Source organism: Ambystoma mexicanum, chromosome 2q, assembly GCF_040938575.1.
Source record: "Ambystoma mexicanum isolate Mex_15411 chromosome 2q, UKY_AmexF1_1, whole genome shotgun sequence".
In the NCBI taxonomy this organism is placed as follows: Eukaryota; Metazoa; Chordata; class Amphibia; order Caudata; family Ambystomatidae; genus Ambystoma; species Ambystoma mexicanum.
Window position 1 is genome coordinate 578,316,057 of NC_090924.1, and position 20,172 is coordinate 578,336,228.

At 45.8% G+C, this 20,172-nt stretch overlaps 1 protein-coding gene across 1 annotated transcript in view; it reads left to right on the forward strand.

Annotated features, from left to right (window-relative positions):
• WDR86 (WD repeat domain 86) overlaps positions 1–19,824 on the forward strand; it is a 552,090-nt gene extending 532,266 nt beyond the window's left edge. Inside the window, exons 6-7 of the mRNA XM_069647716.1 lie at positions 3,981–4,084; positions 17,784–19,824. Of these exons, the coding sequence (XP_069503817.1) occupies positions 3,981–4,084; positions 17,784–17,999 (320 nt within the window). The 3' untranslated portion in view covers positions 18,000–19,824. The remainder of the gene's footprint in view (positions 1–3,980; positions 4,085–17,783) is intronic.
• The last annotated feature ends 348 nt before the right edge of the window (positions 19,825–20,172 follow it).

The following is a 20,172-nucleotide window of genomic DNA, read 5'->3' on the forward strand; positions in this document are numbered from 1 at the left end:
CCAGAGAACCAGCTCAGCGCAATTACGCTTACACAATGAACGGCATGACAGCTCCGCCTGAAGACGACCTCAACCTGCTGCTAGGAGACCATCAGGGCGCATTCCTCATTGATACCGGCACCACCCGAACATCGCGTGTATATCAGAATACCACAAGATGACGTCCCCGCCACAGCTATGTCCATCTGACCTGAAGGTTTTCGAGTGGGCAGCGAGAGTGCCGGTGCAAAACACAAATAGAATATCATATCATAAATATCATAAACCACGGAAAATGTTCCACATCATTACGATACAAGGAGAAGTGGACCCAAGCTGAATTCCACATGCTTCAAGGAGAAGTTCCTGGGAGCAACCTACTTGGACGCCCTACAGCCACTGAGATGGAGATAACGGCAGTGACATACAACATGCAGTCCAGATTCACAGCCAAACAACTGTTCCCAACCCTGTTTGAAGGCATTGGGTGACTGAGAGGAAGTCCTCTGACATTCCACATAGAGGAATCAGTACCACCGGTTGTTCAACACCCGAGGAGGATTCCAGTACACCTGTAATCACTGGTGGAGAAAGAAATACAATGCCTATTGAACGACGGCATAATAGAACCAGTTGATGGCCCCACTCCATGTGAATCTTCCATAGTAGCTGTTCCCAAGAGAGGGTCCATTAACAAGATACACATATGTGTCGACATGCATCAGGCGAACAAGGCAATCAAGTGTGAGAGACATCCTGGAATGCACCTGGATGATATGATCAGGCTACTAAATGGAGCAAAGGTGTTTTCAAAACTTGACCTGAACAAAGGATATCATCAGATTGCGATAGATGAACAATCCAGGTATATCACCACATTTGCCACGCCGGTTGGGCTCTTCAGGTATAAGAGACTCAGCTTCGGCATTTGCTCGGCTGACAATATATTTCAAGAGTGTGAAAGTGATTCGCCATTTAAATAACTGCTTCAGTTATAGCAACGTCATCTTAATATTTGGGGCCACGCTGGCACAGCAGGATCACGCCTTGTGTCAAGTGTGCACAGCGCTGGTGGATGCTAAGTTGATGCTGAACAGCGAGAAATGCGTCTTTCACAAATCGCATCTCAAGTTCTATTGATTCATCTTCTAACAAGAGGGCATGAGCCTGGATCCAAGCAAGGTTGCTGCCTTCTCAGCGATGTCACCCCCAAATATGTCAGTTAATTAAGATCATTTCTGGGAATGGCCAGCTACTGTGGCCGATACGTCTGATACTTTGCGTGCCCCTCCGAGAGCTCACCAAGAAAGGCAGGCCATTCCAATGGTCACAACACTGCCAAGGTGCTTTTGCATGGATCAAGAATGACATTGCATCAGCAGAACACATGGCCTTCTTTGATCCAAACCTGTGCACCGAATTGACCGTTGATGTCAGCGCAGTCGGCTTGGGAGCGATTTCGGCACAACATCAGCCGGGACGGGAATCTCCCCAGACTGTTGTAGCCTACGCCAGAAAGAGCTTCTCAGATGTGGAAACTAGGTACTCACAACTGGAAAAAAAGGTCTTGCCATCGTCTGTGCGTGCAAACACTTCCAAATGTTTCTCCTCTGCAAACCGTTCACGATTGTGAAGGATCATCAGGCGTTGGTAACCATCTATGGAAGTTCTCGGTGCAAAATGCCACCCCACCCCAGATTGAAAGATGGACCCTGAGATTACAGAATTTAGACTTCATGATCATCCACAATCCAGGGAAGGAGTACAACCTGGCAGACTCCATGTCGCGACATCCGCTGTCATGCAAGTCCATCTATAAAAGCCTGGCGGAAGATTACATCAACTTCCTCACATACCATGGCCCTCCCAAGGCAATCACATCCAAAACTATCCAAATTCACACAAAGCAAGACATTGCACTACTGAAGGTACAAGAACGGATTCAATCTGGAGGACAGCACCAGTGAAGTACAAAAACCTCATCTCGCTGTGGAAATGCGCATGTTCAAGAACGTAAGAGAAGAACTGTCAATATCAGCAGATGTACCTTTTATGAGAGAGCACCGGATAGTTATTCCCTTGGATCTACGACAAGCAGTAATTGATCTGGCACGTGAGGGCCACCATGGGATGGTGGCCACGAAGAGACACCATGTGGTTCCCGGGGCCGGATCAAATGGTGGAGTGTGCCATCAATACATGCCACCTATGCCAGAGCACCTCCAGACCAAACAGACCGGAGCCTCTGGTAATGTCTGAAATGCCTGAACAACCGTGGACCCATCTTGCAATTGACTTCTTCGGCCCATTTGAGGAAAATAGGTTCTGGCTGGTCATCTTGGACGAGTTTTCTCGATTTCCCCGGTGCACCCGATATCGACTGCGGCGGCCAGCACCGTCATACCTTGACAACATATCCGCGAAGTTCTAAAGTCAGATAATGGCCCACCTTTCAGCAGTCTGGAATTTGCGAAGTTCATGCAGTACATGGTAATCTATCACAGAAGAATTACTCCACTATGGCCTCAGGCCAATGGCATGATGGATCGATTCATGGGCAGCTTGAAAAGAGTTCTCCAGCAAAATGAGTTAAGAGAAATGTCGCTCATTCAGGCTGTGTGCAACATGCTCAGGGACTACAGGAACTCGCTGCATGGCACACCAGGGAAATGTCCCTCTGAACTATTGTTCGGTTGGAAAATAAGGAACCGACTGCCTCATTTCGCAGAAGAACCCCTTTCACACATGAAGGACAGGGCAATGACTTCCTAGTCGTCCCACTTGGCAGGATAGTGAACCAAGTGGAGCTAATCGAACAGCAAGAGAAACCAGGGCCTGGGTCCCGACATCCGCACACAGCATGAGTCCTCTTCCTCATCGGAGTACTTGGTAAAGGGAAGACACCAAGTGGTGTATGTCATTCTCCTCCTTCTGCACCCTTACAGCTCCCTAGTAGTATCTGCAAACCTGTGTCATGGTTCTCCCCAAGACAGTACATGCATATCCTGTGGGGATCGGACACAGACATTTCTCTTATACGGTCTGCATAGAGTTTAAAGCCAAGTCCGGACATAGAGGACATTTTTGGTGAGGTAGTGGAGCTCCCAAATCGTACTGAGTGCATGGAAAAAGGAACCCATTATTATAATATTGTTATATATGGTGTGGCTGTACCATATATAATGGCCACAACATCATATCCGCTGTCCAGATGCGGAGCCACAGTGTGCCCCCTGGTGGCAAAACAATGTCTAGTCTGTTGGCACTGGAGATAAAATATCAAAGATGTTCAATCTGTGGAAGGAACAAATCATTAAAAACAGCATCGCACATTTTCCTGAATGAGATTTGCAATTGTGCTAATTATTGCAAATGAGCATGTCGTATTTATAATATTAAGTTTGTTAAAGTTATAGTTTGTGTTGCAAACATTTTGCCAGCACCTTAGCACTGATAAATTCCATTGAGGTTATTGCTCACTGTTGCTTTGCATATGTAGATGTTAATCATTGGCCATAAAAACTTGGGGAACTCTATTTAATAGAGTATATGTCTTTTGATGACTTTGCAAACATTTAATAACTTTTCACGCAAAATTCCTGTTCAGCGCAATCAATATTCTGAGATATGCTTCCTCACATCCACCATAGACCTACTGTCAATTGATTAGATCTGTTGGTGTGCACTGTGACCCTTGCTCACATTCATAGATTACTGCTGTTTGAGACATCACTTTACTAGGGTGTCTGAATCATTGTCACTCTCATTGGTGTTTTTTCAAGGCACTCTTAACATGTGTCTGTGTGTAAATCTTTGCTTTGAAGGGAGGTTTGTGTGCAACCCATACCAAAAGGGTTTTGGTTCCACATTCTGTGCGTCATCAAATTGCTTGTAAATATATATAATTTGCTTCATGACAATTAAAAGCAGTAAAATAACTCAATTCTGAATTGCCCGCAAGTCCACAATCGTGATCTTAATTCAATGTTTGTTGTCTCTAGTGTTTACAGGAAGTGGTGATGCCTGTGCAAGAGCATTTAATACAAAATCAGGGGCTCTTCAAAGAGTTTTCCAAGGGCATTCATTCATTATAAACTGCATTCAGGTAAGGCATATTATGATCACTTTTTTAAAGCATGCTTGCATACAATTAACATCTGCTGCAATCTGAAGTAGGCTTCTAATGAGTGTGACAAAGTGTCAGTAAAAACATTGCATCTAGTCCCAGATCTGTCTAAGAGTAGGACTGACCGGACCAGCCCTGCACTATTCCAAAACCACCTAAAACAGCATCATCAGAAACTGCCAGGTACCAAAGAAACAGAGTATTCGTAGCTACACCTCCCGAGATGCATCAGGGGATGAAATCCAAAACCCGAAGCGGATTATGCGTGTCTTCCAGGGATTCAGTGAAGGATACGCTATGGGGAACCACTAGCACATCCAGAGAGAGCCTTTAGTCAATAGGTCCAGATCCTCAAAGGGAAAAACCTAACTTATGCCAGTCACCCCACCCCTCAGCAGCAGTGCTTGTTAAGGAGAATGGTTTTTCCCCCCTTGCAAATGCAGCACTTAGAGAGAAATACCTCCACCCCCAAAGTAATTTATTTTTGTGCATTGTTTGCCTGTCTGTTGTGATGGTCCTTTTTACATCGGAAACTAAAAAACAAACTTCTGTTCAGGGGGACAACCAGGAGACAATGCAGGGGCAGAGCAGCTAACAAACAGCAGTTCCAGCACTTGGAAGCCCACTGAAAGAAATCAAAGAATTAAATATGGTGGAAAGCCTTTTAAGGACTTCCTTCCTCTAACTTGGAATATGAAGGTAATTATCCAGTCTGTAGAGGCTGTCGCTGAGGAAGCTTGAGAGCACCAGAGCAGGGGCACCCCATGAGCCCAGAAGAGGAGTGGGCTCCTGTGAGGCAGAGAGGCACCCCTCTGAACTACAAAAGTAGGGTCTGCTCCAGTGATGGCAGAGGAGTTCCAAGAACGGCAGAAGAGGGGTGTGCTATGGGGAGAAGAGCCCCTGAACACCAAAAGTGGGGTCAGCTCCAGAGAGGCTGAGAAGAGCAGAGACGTTTTTATGGGAGGGCAAAAGGGGCACTTGCCCAGGGCCCCCACCTTGGAGGGAGCCCCACACGGCTGCCTGATCTAAAGAAGACTCCTTTGTTCACAAGACGTAAATAGCACACATCATGATGATGCTGAGGCTCTAAACCTATTGCCTGTCTGTTTTGCAAGTACATTCTGCCTCAAACAATTCCTCATGTAATGCTTTCTGTGTTCACTGTGGTATGTACAGTTTGTGTGTTCATTGCAGCACAACTCCTATAGCATTCTTACTTTCCTGTGGGAATTATGCTGATAATGTGCAATAGCCAAATTTGAAATGCACATTGGTAAATTGAGTGCCACAATGGTTCCGAAGTTAGCTCAGTGTGTTAAGCACACATTTCAGAGATATGTGTTCCTATGCAAGATTAGAATAGCACATTCCTGTAAGGCTGACTTAGCCTTTCCTATGTCTGAAGTTTATAAACCTGCCTGCATATGTAATTGTCTTGCAGCACAACAGGTGCTATTATCAGCAATGTACCTGCACCAGATAGGAGTTGCAAAAAAAACGAACGGGTCATCCTTATGGTGAAGGTCTAGAAATTGGTTTGTTCAGATGGGGTGTTGCAAAACCTAGGAAATCACCTCAAACGATGAGCATAAACTGTTAGTCCAAGAGATGAATAAGTATCCAAATTTGGGACCAAAGCATTCATGACTGTATTCTGATTTGACAGCAAGCAATACAGTGATCCTGGTCAAATCATCTAATATCTCATACATTACTGTACTGTCGTCTGTGAAGTTTGCCTTCTCGCTTGCTGGTGGCATCATTTAGCTCATTACTTGATATTTCTTCTTACGTAGGTCATTTGAGTGGAAGGGGTGGTAGACAGAAGGGAGCGGACCAGATGGTGCAGGACTCGGGCAAGCATATTTTATAGTCTGCTCATTTGACACAAAAAACACTGTGCATTCTTGTAAAAGTCAAAGGTTTTTCTGCAAGTTTATAAATGACAATTTTACAGGCCAGTGTTTTGGAAGTATATGAAGCTTTAAAATACATAAGACAAACCCAGAGTAAATCTGTTAAATAACACTGATTGGTATGCTGGTACTTGATGATGGAGAAGATAAAGCTAGAATCATTCTGTTTTAAACCCTTCTATACTATTTTGTTTTTAAAAATGGTTATGTTTGGTAATGTGATTGGTGTACTTTCCAAGTCAGTTGTATAAAATGGGATTATTTTAGTTCATGGTAAGGACTGGTAATGAAAGTGTTCAATTGCAGAGTTGGCACAAATCCCAGATTCACCCCTTGACCAGTGCGTGTAATGCTGGGCATCTAATTTAATCTTGTATTGCCTAGCCTCTCGAAATTGCCAGTCCCTAAGCCTTTCAAAATGGTCAGCCCTTCAGAGTGATTTCCTTCTCAGGGTATCATCTTCAAAACAGCCTCACTCATGGTTTCACTGGCTATAGTGTTCCCTCCCCTATAACAGTGAGCATTGATATATTGCACACCGCAAGCACTTATTCTTTTGATCTCTAATGGCAACACTATTTGAAAACCATGTCCCACTTATAATTTCAGTCTGTCTGGATACAGACACCTTCCTGGTAGCTTCTAATCTGCATCCACTATCCATGCTATGGTATGTGTAGCTTTCGCCTTCCTCCCAATTGGTTTCCTCTATCCATGCTTGAGCACGTTTGCGTTCGGTGAGGCAGCAAATGTGAGTTCTTTGTCTATTCTGGATTACATAAACCTTTTACATACATGCTGGACTACCTACAGCTGCTGGGACAAAGACTGATATGTGTATGGAAATGTCTCCTCTGTGAAAAGCATAGTGAGCTAATGCGTGGTTGAGACCCTCCCAGGGGCCATCCACCCAAGAACAGGTCAATGGGGAATTACCAGGGGAATCCAGACGTGGACCCCTTGCCCACTGTGATTATAGAGGCACAGCTCCACCTCACTGATGAGGCCTGACTAGGCTGACACACGTGTCTGGGGTTGCTGTTGGTACTCTTGTTCAGAGCAGAATAGCCTACCATTTCGGTGCTAGACTACCTACAGGTGGGACAAGGACTGATATGAATATGGAAATATCTACTCTGTGAAAAGCATAGTGAGCTAAAGTGTGGCTGAGACCCTCCCAGGGGCCATCCACCCAAGAACAGGTCAATGGGCCGTGTTTGTGCCGGTAGAGAGTTTCCCAGACCTCTTTATGCTGCCTTTTACATACAGTCCTGCATTGATACTACAGGCTGCATACCTTGCTGGATGCTATTGATAAAAAGTCTCCTGTATATATCCTAGAACAGAAGTAACCTCTTCGTAGACTGATAATGTTGGCCTTCAAATGGTACTTGTTTATCATTCTGATTAGAACAAGAATGAAGAGGGTAAGGGGACTTAAAGGGAGTAAACATGCTTATTTTTAAGCTGTGAGGCAGAATATCAACCTATGGTTTGTGACTGCGGCGGGCGGGACGGGGCAAATACTCTTGATCACTTAATTCCTTTGGTTTGGTGGAGGGGGCACAGGGCCCCAAAATTGCTTACGATGGACCTGGAGAAGAGCCTCCAGAAACTGAGAAGAAAGGTGCAGTAATTTGAGAAGAGGAGAGCCCTTTGAGACCGAAAGAGAACCCAGACCCAAGAGAATGGAGGAGTGAGACGAATAGAGAGATATTTTGGCCCCAGAAGAGAAGAGCCCTGTAAACCCAGAAGAGAGGTGTGCTACAGTAAAGAGAGAGAGAGAGATGAAGAGGAAGAGAGTGAGCGAGCATGGCACTATATCCCTGGGAGGATGAGCAGGGCATAATATTCCTAGTTGTGGACTAGTGATCAGGACACTGTATACGTGGAAGTCGAAGGGAGAGCAGGGCACCACATCACTTAGTAAAAGAAAGTGGCAGAAGGAGAGACCCAGTGAAGGGGAGGACTTTTTGGACTCTTGGCAAAGGGAGGAAGCCTTAAATCCACAGAGAGACGAGGAGGCCTTGTGGTCCCCAGAAGAAGTGAAGATTTGTTGCTATAGCAACCTAAACAGGAGACCTTCCTGTCTGGAACTTTCTGAATGTCTTTTTGTTTGCTGGTTTAGAATCCTGAGTTCAAGAACTGTCTGACAAGAATCTTTGTTACAGCCATCCTGAATACATTTTCCTGGAATAGTCTGGTGTTTGACTCTTGTTTATTAGTACCCAGCAAGGGACCGGGGGAAGGGGTGCCTCCCAGCCAATGATGAGGCTTAGAACGGGGGGAAGCTTGTGGCCTGCTCACGGTTAGAGACCACCATCTCAAGTGCTCCCATTCCCCTCCTCTTCCCTCCACTTACCTGCGTTTTCGCTGCTCTTTGGGAGTGGACGCGCTGTGTCTCCAGCGTGTCTGCTCCCAATCTGTGACACACCGCCATGGAAAGGAAGAAGCGACTACATGTAGTCCCTTCACCCGTTTCCCGGGCGTGCTTTTTTTTGTTTACTTTTTTTTACTATTTACAATGGCTGCCATGGAATGGGGGAACGGACTACATTCACCCTTCCCTGGCGTCCTTTTTTTTTACTTTTCTTTTTTTGCAAAACAGAGCGTTTTGCAAAACAGAAAAGAAATGCTTTTAGTACCCCAGTCTTATGGGCCGGTGTACTTATAGCAATAAGCCCCTCGCAGGGGGGGCACCACCAGTTCAAGCACAAAGAAAAATGATGTCCCAATCTTTAGCTAACAAAAGGAGAGGAATTCATTATTGTGTTGAGGGGAGGACAGATTTTTTTTTAGGAATCTCATGTCATTCTAGGTGGGAATGCCAGCATAGGATGCTGCAGTGCAAACACTGGCTGCGAAATTCGCATGTAACCCCTATTAAGGGCAGTAAAAGGCAGATGTATAAATGGTGGGCGGTTATGGGGATGGAGAGGTAGTGTCCCTCCAGCAAAATAAAAAAGGGAATGCTGCACCAGGAGTTTTTAATCACATGAATTCCCTGCAGATTTGCTCTTCATTAGAACATGATGCTGCCTTTATGCCTTAGTCAATTAGTTAACTTAAACTGGGAGCTGCAGTATGCCTGTTTAGCTCGGGCTTGACCTTTACCCTTATGCATTTGCATGCTTCATCACCCTTTTGTTTCATTTTAACCAGGCATGTAGGCCTGGCGCTAGTTTTGCTGTCTCTTTATTCAGCCCAAACAGGATTTGAGAATTGCTTCTATTAGTATATAAGTGCACAAAGGTCTTGTCTGCAGGAACTACACCTGAGACCTTCTTTAAACTGGTACGAAGAGCAGAAATTGTCTTATAGTGCAATTATCAAGTATTTGATAGTCGCCTGAAACAAATGCCATAAATGGGAACCACTCGGTGGTGCATAGCCATGGGGGAGTTTATGGTGGATTTTATGACTTTAAGTGAGCGTAATGCCCGGGCCAAGCACAGCTCAAAAAAGGTTTTCAAGATGAGTCCCTTTCTAGTTCAGTGATTTAAATGAAGGTAACCGATATAGTGTTGCTGACTGCACCCACCTATATTCTATTCTACAGCTCCTGGAAGTCAGTGAAACACATACGAGTGATCAGATGCCCTTACACTTTTGAAACATTCAAAAGTGATTTTGCCCTGTACGCTCCACCAGCACATTTTTCTCCAATCTTACCCTGAATCTGCCTCCTTACCCTTCCTTCTGTATGTTGCCTTTCTCCTCCATCCTGCTCAATACTCTACCTTTCTGTTCTTGCCCTTCTGCTCTGCCTTTGTCCTGGCCCTTTCTCCACCCTCCACCTGGATGATTTACCAGTCTTCTTCAAACACCCTTGCTCTGCACTTGTCCTCCCTTCCTTTTATAACTGGGATTATTGGATGACTGGGGCAGTGTAACCTTGACGGGTGACACCTGGGTCCTATCTTCAGTGTTTCTTTTTGATAGACTAGTTAACACAGTGCCCACCTCCCTCATCTGATGTATCTGATCCTGTCTGTGCCTTGTTATTGGTCCATGACTCCACAGGCCCAGTCTATATATAGGTGTCTGGAATTTTGGGTGCCTAATGTCACCAAGGATCCCCCATTCTTGTGTATGCAGCATTTGTTTTCTCTGTCGTGCTAAGCTAGCTGCTCATTGTCTCCCATATGCTTCCTGTTGAGAATTCTTGGTAAGCGGACAATCGGGATTGTAGTAATTCCTGCAAACTGCACTTGCTTGGCACTTCTCTCTTTTTCTCATCTTGCATCTCTTCTCTGTTCCACAAGCGTGGATCGTGATCTCAGCTGGCCATGCTTAATTCAACAGGTGTCTGTCTCATTGCAGCCTGAGGGATGGAAAATCAGACAAAAACTATATGACTCTAAGAATCTCCTGGGTTGAGACGGAATGGGAAAGGTCTATGGCAGATGGCTGTACACAGGTGAGAGGTCTTGGGGAATCCCCCATTTCCCTTCACTGGTGTCAGCATTGATTAGCGGGTGGCTTTGCCTGGGCCTGCAGACTTCCCCTCCACCCTGTATATGGTCTCACCTTTGTGACATTGTCACAGTATGTAAATTTAGGGCTATATGAAGTAAACACCTAGATTGGAAGTAAAGGTGTTTTCAATCAGAAATAAGAATTCCTGATGGATGGATGTAGTCGATGGCAAGATGGTAATTGAAGTGAAGTGTTTTGCTGTCCGGTCATTTGGTCGACAGAAAATTGGTCGACAGACAAATGGTCGACGCAATTTGGTCGAAAGACAAATGGTCGAATTTTTTTTTAAATGTTTATATATATTTTTTAGGTTTTCGTTTAAGCAAAAAAGGGGTTTGGGGAGGGACCTCCCCCGACCTCCCCCAACCCCCCACCCCAAAAATAAAAAGTGAAAATACTAAAAAAAAAAAAAAATTCGACCATTTGTCTTTCGACCAAATTGCATCGACCATTTGTCCTGTCGACCTTTTTTTTCGACCAAATGACTGGTAACCAAGTGTTTTCAATTCCTTTCTGAGAAGAGCCAGGCGTTGACATCCAGTGAGCTCAAACTATGCACATGTGCCACAGGGCACATACAAAGTGTGGCAAAGAACACACAGCCAATGCAGGAGGCTCCCTCACCACTAACCAGCACACACAAACCTTGTGGTAGGTCCCCATCCCTTGCAGCATGTTCAGTCCTCTTGGCCACTGTGACAGACTCAACCTTACCTCCAGTGAACCTACATTCCCTGATGCTTTTTACACACTTCCTACACCCGAAGGTAACTTCATTCACAAGGACAGTAATGGCAGTTATATATCACTAGTACACTTTGCAGATTCTGAGGTTGCAGAAAGGAAAGGTAAAAGGAAGGGAACAGGTTCAACAGTTTCTCAAGGCATGTGAGTATACTTAAATCTTCCAATGAACTCTAGACAAAACATTTCATAACAATAACAGTCTAAACACAAGTTATCACCTGTTAGGGACAGAAAATATCAAAGGCAGTGTACTAGAAGAGTGTGCAGGGAGCCTGGACAGCCAAAGTCAATTGGAGCACAGTCTATGGAGCTGAGGCACTTTGTAGTTAATAAAGGTCTTGCACAAAGTTAGAGAGTTTTGTAGAAAATCACTGTAGGGTCACAAGCTGTTGCACTTGTGGAGAGCAGAGCTGAAATCAACTCTAACAAAAGTAGCCACTGCAAGTCTCAATGGAGAAGACCAAAGCTAAAGACACTGAGGTAAGTACCCCAAGTCTGAACAGTACCTTTGGTTGGAGCAACAGTGGTCCAGCTGGATTCTGTCCTGTTGCAGCAATGCAGATCCTGGGTTCCTGAGCCTCAGTCGTGGGGACAAGGAGGACATCTAGAGGACTCCTGCAGCAGCAATTTGGAGGTCATCGGCAGCTATGGGCTCTTTTCGGATCAGCAGCACTTTGCGGTTCCAGCACGCGGTAAACAGCACCACCGCGGATCTCGGATACCGGTTGGGATTCCTTCACTCCTTGAGTCCTGCACTCTACTGAGGGGACTCGAGGTCTGGTCGTCCTTCTTCTGGAGGGTCCGTAGGAGACTCCTGGAGCTTCAGGTAGGATTGCAGACGTTGCACTCGACTACGGCTTTCTCGATCCCTGGCACTCGGTTCCTGCAGAAACAAAAAAGTACAGCCAGTGGCAGATGATGGTCCAGTTCAGTTTTTCTCTGGGTTAGTTGGTCCCACTAGCCCAAGGGAAGAAGTCGTCCCTTCCGGAGCTTCTCTTGTTGATCAGAAAAAGGAGTTTCAGCACAGCAGCAGGGCTTCACCGGGCAATTAAAAGGTCCAGGAGGATGCAGCAAGGTTTGTTCATGGTTTCTTCATCAGGTGTTCTTCCCAGTAGTCGACTCTGCCTCTAGTACCCAAAACCCTTGCCTTTTAAGAAGGTTTCTCCCATTCATGCACAGCCTAGGCTGTCAATCACACAGCAGGGTGGCTGTCCTAAAAGGACAGCCAGCCAGTCAATCAGGACTGGTTGCATTCAGGCATTCCTAGAGACAAAGGACAGGGGAGTTTTGGGAACCTCCCTCACTTCCTGCCCTTCCAGACACACTGGAGCCAGAGGCAGGTTTCAGGACTGAAGCCCGCCAAAGGCAAAACGAACAAAGAAAGATCTCACAAACAGAAAATGGCGAAAAAGAAGACCAGGGCCATTTTTACAAAAAGTGTCACCCATGGGTGCTATACTGCAGCTGAGGGTTCAGCCTGCGGTAGAAAAGCACAATGGTAGGAAAATTAAACCACTGCCACCAGTCATTTGAAAGTAGTGAGGGTAGCATAAAAATATTACATGAGTAGGTAGGATAAGGGGCTACTAAGCAGCCCCCAGCACTCCACATAAAATTGTGTGTGCTGGACCTACAAAGAGAAAAGGTAAGTAAAGTCAATTTCACTTTACTATTCTTGGGAACGGTAGTTCACACAAGAAAGGTTATTTAAACCTCATGAGAAATCTAAAGGATTTCTCTGTGACACTGCACTAAAGGTGCTGTGTGTCACCATACAAAAAGTAGATGCCTATGGAGTTTGTCAGACTCCAAAAACAAAGGAAACACATAGGTCCCACTCACTCCAGGGGTTAAAATTCAAAAGTCATAAAGCCAGCAAAAGAGCTGGGGGTCTCTAATTAACACAGAAATGAGAATTCTCCCTAACAGATACCACGGCCCATCTCTAGGGAAAAAGCAGCACACCGCACATTCCTTTCCATTGTTTTGCATCAATTCGAATTTAATAGCATTTTTGCAGGTGACCAGAATTGATAAATGTTGTTTTATTATCCAAACAATAAAACTGCAATGCACACTTTTTTTTATAAATCTTTTTATTACATTTTCCAAAACAAAAAAACAACAATCAAGGTGCACAGTAGCAGCAAGGCTCCCCTCACCAGGGGGGGGGTGGAATATGGGGGTCGCAGCACATAACACAGCATTTGACAGTACTGGACTCATTAGATCATTAGGAACCGAAGACTTGTATCATCCGCCGGGTGGGCATCCGGCGTGCTTTGGTGCGTCTCACCACCCCAACCTGATTTTTATGTCTGTTCTTCCCACTTTCCCCAAATTTTCTGGAACTTCTGGGAACATCCCCTAGCATTGTAAATTAGTTTTTCGATTGAGGCGCGTCTGTCCATTTCATTGGTCCATCGGTTTATGCTAATCTTTTAAGCCGAACCCCAGGTGGCAGCCGTTAGTCTTTTACCTGCCCCTAATGCTACCCTCAGGCAGGAATGTCTTCTCATGTTTCGCGAGGTCAGTTTTGCTGCCTATTCCCAAGAGGATGAGTTTTGGGTTCATCGGGATTGTAACGTCCATTGTTGTTGAGAGGTGCTGTAGACATGCTGTCCAGAACTCCTGTAGCACCCCACACTCCCAAATCATGTGGTAGAAGGTGCCTTCCCCTCGCTGAGACCGGAGGCACTCTGCATCCTCCTCCCCTCCCCAAGTAGCCATTTGCGTCCTCGAGTAATAAGGATTCACAGCTGTATCAGTGTGAGTTTAGCATCAATGCCTATTTCTCTCGGGGACATCAGTGCCTCAGTCCACTCCTCCGCCTCCAGTACCCCCAAGTCTTGTTCCCATTTCCCTCTGAGGTGGGCGAGTTCCACAGACCCAAAGGAGTTGATTGCCTGATGGAGTATTGAGGTTACCTAGAGGGGAATGCGTTGTGGGAGGACATTTGTTTCTAGGGGAGAGCAGGCGGGTATATCGGCGAGGTTCATAAATTGGGTGTTGATAGCATGTGTGAGTTGAAGGTATCTGAAGCGATCCATGGGCCCTAGTCCGTGTTTTGTTTGTAGGGTTTCGAAGTCTGTCAGTCGCCCCTCATGTATGATGTCTGCCAGTGTGGATATCCCTTTCCTCTGCAAGGTTTCTAAGTGGCCCATTCTTTGGATTTCTGGGAGGTGTGTATTATGCCATATGGGCTGGCTCAGAGTTGGTCTGCCACTCCAGCCGATATATCTATGTATTTCTTTCCAGACCCGTTGAATGTGGAGGGACCATCTCGGTACTCCTCCTAGGTTCTTTTTGTTGTCAGATAGTATTTGTAGGGGGGGAAGTCAGCGTCCCCTGTTTCGATTCGGGTATGTGGGTCCCCGTGTAGCCACTCATTTACCACCCCTGCCTGTGCAGCCCAGTAATATGTGCGCATATTGGGTAATCCGATGCCTCCCTCCCACACCGAGCAGTACAGTGTTTTAAGCGCAATGCGCGGCTGCTCCCCCCCCCCCCCCAAAGTAGGGTGCGTAGGGTCTTGTTGATATCTGCAAATGTTGCGGCTGGGATAGGGAGTGGGGCATTCTGGAGGAAGTACAGGAATCTCGGGAGCGCCAGCATCTTAAACAGTGCCGCCCTCCCAAGTAGCGAAAGTGGTAACGAGTGCCAATTGATGATGTCGTTTTCGAACCTTCGCATTATCGGGTGCAGATTCAGTTTAAGAAAGTCTTCCCGTGGTGCACTTATTCGTATACCCAGATAGGTGAAGCCCAGTACCGAAATGGAGTATGTGCAGGGTTCTGGGATTGCTTCTCCCCACCCAGACCGGGAAGTAGATTGTTTTTTGTGTGTTTACCTGGAGTCCCCCAAAGTGTTGGTATTCCCCCAGGGTTCTGGTCACTATCAGGCAGGAGATTTTGGGTTTACTGAGGTATAACAGGAGATCGTCCGCATATAGCGAGACGCATTCCTCGCCACCCTTTGGCCAAGTGAAGCCATCCCATTGTGTGTCTGTGCATAGCCTAATCACTAGAGGTTCGATGGCCAGGAGGAATACTAGGGATGAGAAAGGGCAGACCTGTCTGGTCCCCCGGCCCAGCGTGAATGTCCTGGATGTCTTCCCGTTGACTCGTACAGATGCCACCGGGAGGGTATAGAGGAGCTTGACCCATGCCTTGAAATGTTGCCCGGAACCCATGCATTCCATTATGGCCCACACGGCATCCCATCCCACCGAATCGAAGGCCTTTTCGAAATCGACCACGAGAAGGGCCAGCGGAGACGCGATCTCAGCTGCCCGGTAAAGCGCGACTTGGACCCTACGAAGATTAATTCATGTGGATTTGCCTGGCATAAATCCGCACTGGTCCGGGTGAATTAGGGACCCAATCACCTGTAGCAGCCTATTTGCAAGGACTCTGGCCAATATCTTGGCCGCTCTGTTTATTAAAGATATGGGCCTATATGAAGCGCAGTTCTCTGGGGGTCTTCCCGTCTTGGGGATCACTACAATGGTCGTTTTCCGGAGGTCTGGGGGGAGGGCACCCTGTTCCCAACTGCGGAGGAACATGCCATGCATGTGCCTCGTTATTTCTCCCGGTCTTTTCCACATCTCTACCGGGAATTCGTTGGGGCCAGGGGTGTTCCCCATTTGTAATTGTGAGAGGGCTTCCCCCACCTCGTCCTCAGTGATGCCTGTGTCTAGCTGTGTTGATTGTGGCCCTGTGAGGTGGGGGATCCTGACTGAGTCTAAGAAACATGAGGTATTGGGGTCCTGTACTGGTGGGGAGTATAGTTCCTCTTAGTATTTTGCAAAGGCCTCTGCGATCCCAGAGTCACTCGGGAACACCTCCCCATTCTGGGTACGGATAGCCCTGACCTGCCCTTTACTCTGCTCTCGTCGTTTTAACCAGGCTAGGGTCTTGGTCGCTTTGTCCCCTCGCTCATATATCTGGCTCCGGACCAGCCACTGGGCAGTTCGAGCATTGTCCAGAGCCCTGTCCTTCAAAATAGCTTGAGCTGTCTTTAGGGCACCATATGCCTCATGAGTTCCTTCCTCTAGCAGTTCTTCCTCCCACCTGGTTACTTGGGTGTCTGCTTCAGTGATTGCCTCGTTGTGCCGCTTACGGTGAGCGGCCACCAAGGATATTGCTTCCCCCCTTATGACTGCCTTATATGCCTCCACCGTATTATTGGGCAGTCCACCATTTCTTCATTTAAGTCAAAGTATTCCTAAATTTTGTTCGTGAGCCCTTCCATTATTTCGGGTATCACCAGGTAGTAGGCGTTCAGGCGCCAGTTGGGTTCTTGTTTGAGTTATTTCCCTTTAAGTTTAACCAATAGGGGGGAGTGGTCAGAGATCCCTCTTGCCAGGAATTCCGCCGACAATAGTCTGTGGGCCATGTTCTTTGGGGTGAAGATGTGGTCGAGCCTAGAGAGGGACCTGTGTGCGTTGGTTTAGAACGAATAGCCCTTGTCTAATGCGTGGAGCACCCTCCATGTGTCCGACAGCCCCATTGCCTCGGCAAAGGTGTAGAGCCTGATCGGGTTGTCCGCCTTCCTATTGACCATGTATGTTCTGTCCCGAGCTATCTCCATGACTTCGTTGAAGTCTCCACCAATGGCCCATGAATCCGCTTGCTCCTCCAGCATTGCGTCCTGGAGCTCAATAAGGAGTTCCGCCGTCAGTGCTGGAGGCGCATACTAAATGTACATTTTGTTCATGTACAGTTCATATATGAACACAATGTATATCTCCTATATGCCTCCTATACATATTAAAACTCACATCAAAGTCAGTCAAATATATGGTGTATAAGTGTGTGGCATATGAGTGTATGGTGTATGAGCGTATGGTATGTGAGCATATGCTCATGAGTGCATGGCATATCAGTGTTTGGCATATGAGTAGGGTATTAGTGTTTGTTATAAACTCATGAAATGCACATGTCCTGTACGCCCGTATACGTATGAAACTCGCATTAAATTGAGGACTGATTTTGATATGCATTTACATTTCATATATTACATTCATTCTGTGCATGCGTGAGATATATACGTCAATCTTTAAACTTATCTCAAACCTCTCAACTCAATATTAAAAATGTACATATACCTGTACATTTCATGCATGCACATGTACGTGCACATTGCGTACATGCACATTATGTACGTTCATTATGAGCATGCATGAACTATATACAAATCTTTAAACTTGGATAGTTCAATATTGCCAAGCTCGATTTTTTATTTCTATTTTAGGGCACCAGATCCGAACGAGGTCTTAGGTGCATGCCAAAAACCTTGCACATATAAGCTACCAATAATTAGATATATGGGACCCCCCCAGCGTTCATGCCCAATTGGCCATGCAAGGTTAGGGGGCACATATAACTAGTTCAAGACTGATGAGACACCCAGTGTAAATTAAAGTTCTTTAACATTAGTACATATTAAGAGAAGGCACACCCCACTCAAAAATCAAATGTAATATGTGGCTTCAACTTAACAACTTAATTACTCTTGAACCTTTGTTTTTACAGATTCACAACAAATTATTGTACACTGCTTCCCATGACGGGACCCTCCGCATCTGGGACATTGAAGGCATCTGCAAGCAAAACGGGCGCCACAGAAAGAAGGAGAAATCAGCACAGAGCAAGGCTTCCCAGAAAGGGAGTGTATCCCACCCGTTTCATAATAAAGTAGGCTGCTCGGCGCAGGTGGAGAGGGAGTGTGAGACAGTGGAGCTTGTGTGACCTGCTGGGACCATCCACCATGGCTGTGCAAAGATTTATGCCATCTTAGTATATGGGCAATGTGGGCGTCCCTCTTCCATGGCAGGATTTGCTGCTTGCATGCACAATCTTTTGCCCACTCGCGGTGCCTGATGAATACCCAATATTGTCTTACCTTACAACCTCCATCGGCAAGTCGTTTTATTTCAAACTGCTTGATTCACAAAACTGACTGCAACGCAAGTCTCCACAAGCGCCTGCTAATGAAATCAAAAATTGACATTGGATTATAACATTGTGCTTCTCAAGACAATGATGTTCTCGTGACACCTTTGTTTGCCTTTCGTGGAAAATATCGGGTTTATAGGATATAATGTAAAGTGACTATGCCATATTTTGTAGCAGTCCCATGCTATACAAGACAATTTAGGCAAAGGTCACCATGTGCTCTGTCAAAGTTGTATGTTTTTGATATGCTGAAACTGAAACTGTGAACGTCCTATTTCAAATCCTTTCACTTGATTTAAGACCAAATGTGGTTTTTATTTATGATTATGGATATGCCGACTGACAAAAGGGCTATATTTATGTGTTTGGTGAGCCACAATTGGTGCCTGCTGCCCTGGTTGATAGGTTGGAGCAGTGAGGGCCTTTAACGAAGGTGGCGGGCCATTACAACCCATTGTGGTCCACCAAAATCATCATTACAGTAATTTGCAACCTAACATGCCACCACGGGGGCTAAGGGTCTTTCATCTGAGAAAAAAATTCAAACTTAGATGGGCGCTATGGAAATGGTGGACAGGTGCTGATGTAGAGGTGGGCTGCGGGGGGGGGGATACCAGAGGGCTGGGAGTGCCAACAGGAGGTGAGATGCCTACCAGGTGGTTTGAAATATGGGCATGTACAGTTAGGTAATGCCCGTGGTGTGATTATCGCAATTAGTAGCTTTCCAATCTTGGGGTGATAATAGAGCCTTCATGGGATACAGACTTAAGGACTGACTGACCCACCCCACAAACCCAGGGAGTCCCAAAGTGCCAGGACAAAAACCTTTTTTTTCTGGGATCCTCAAAATTTCAGACAGTGGGGGTGGGTGGCACCGAGTTTATAGCCTCCCCCTCGTCCCAAATTAGGATGTACACATATGCACTGTGGCAAAACACGACCAATTTATATGGATGTGTTTATATATGTGGTAAGGGCACTGAAATCAAAGGGTTGTAGGGGTAAAGGGATTCTTTAAACCAAAAGCTTATGCTGGCTTCTTATAATAATAACTGGATTCTGTAATCAGCGTTACCCAGGATGACATTAACCCTGTAGTTTTCTTCAGCAGATTATCTTTCCAGACCATGATTTGAGTATGTTTACACAGCGAGGTTGGAGGCTATTCAAAACAGCAGAACTGAGTGAGTCAATAAGGTCTCAGCAGCAATATTGTCTGCCAGCTTACGTTGTCAGCATTGCATGAAATCTTGTACGCAGTCAGAAAGTTATAGGGTTGGATGGGATACGGGGTTCGTCCTGTCATTTTCCCAGATCAGTGGCTGGAAGTGTTGCGTTGGAAAAGTGAGGTCTTCATTTCCTTCCAGAAGGATCTGAGGGTGGAGCCTTTGGGATGTTCCAGGCTCTGGGTGCATTGCGACACTGAGTTTGCAGCACAACTTGTTTGCCCCATTCCGTAAAACACGATTGCCACTCTGCCATGTACTCAAGTGTTTTTATTTAAACAACGTACAATTTTCATGAACAATGTGACCACTACTAAACCTTCCAATTACAAATGTAAGCCGACTACTTGTGGAATAAAAAAAAATCATGATAAAAAATCATGATAAGGTAACTTCCATGTGTGCATTATTTTTTTGTAAAGTGTTGTACGAATAACATGTGTCTAATCAAAGATGATATGTAATATGGAACAAATGACTTACTTTCGGCAATGTTCTTTCTGAAAATGAACGTGTCTTGGACATTCCTCTTCCTTTGAAATAGCTCCAGGCAGAGACTGGATCAGGACATCTTAAAACTCCCACCATGGAGCATCGGAAGAGCTCAAACCCGACATTGCCAATAGTGCCATTGGTACTAGAAGTGATGTTGAATATGTATATATGGTGCTGTTGTATCCCCTTGATTCAGTACCACCCATGTTCATTGGATTCCTTCCACAGATTCCTCATATTAGATA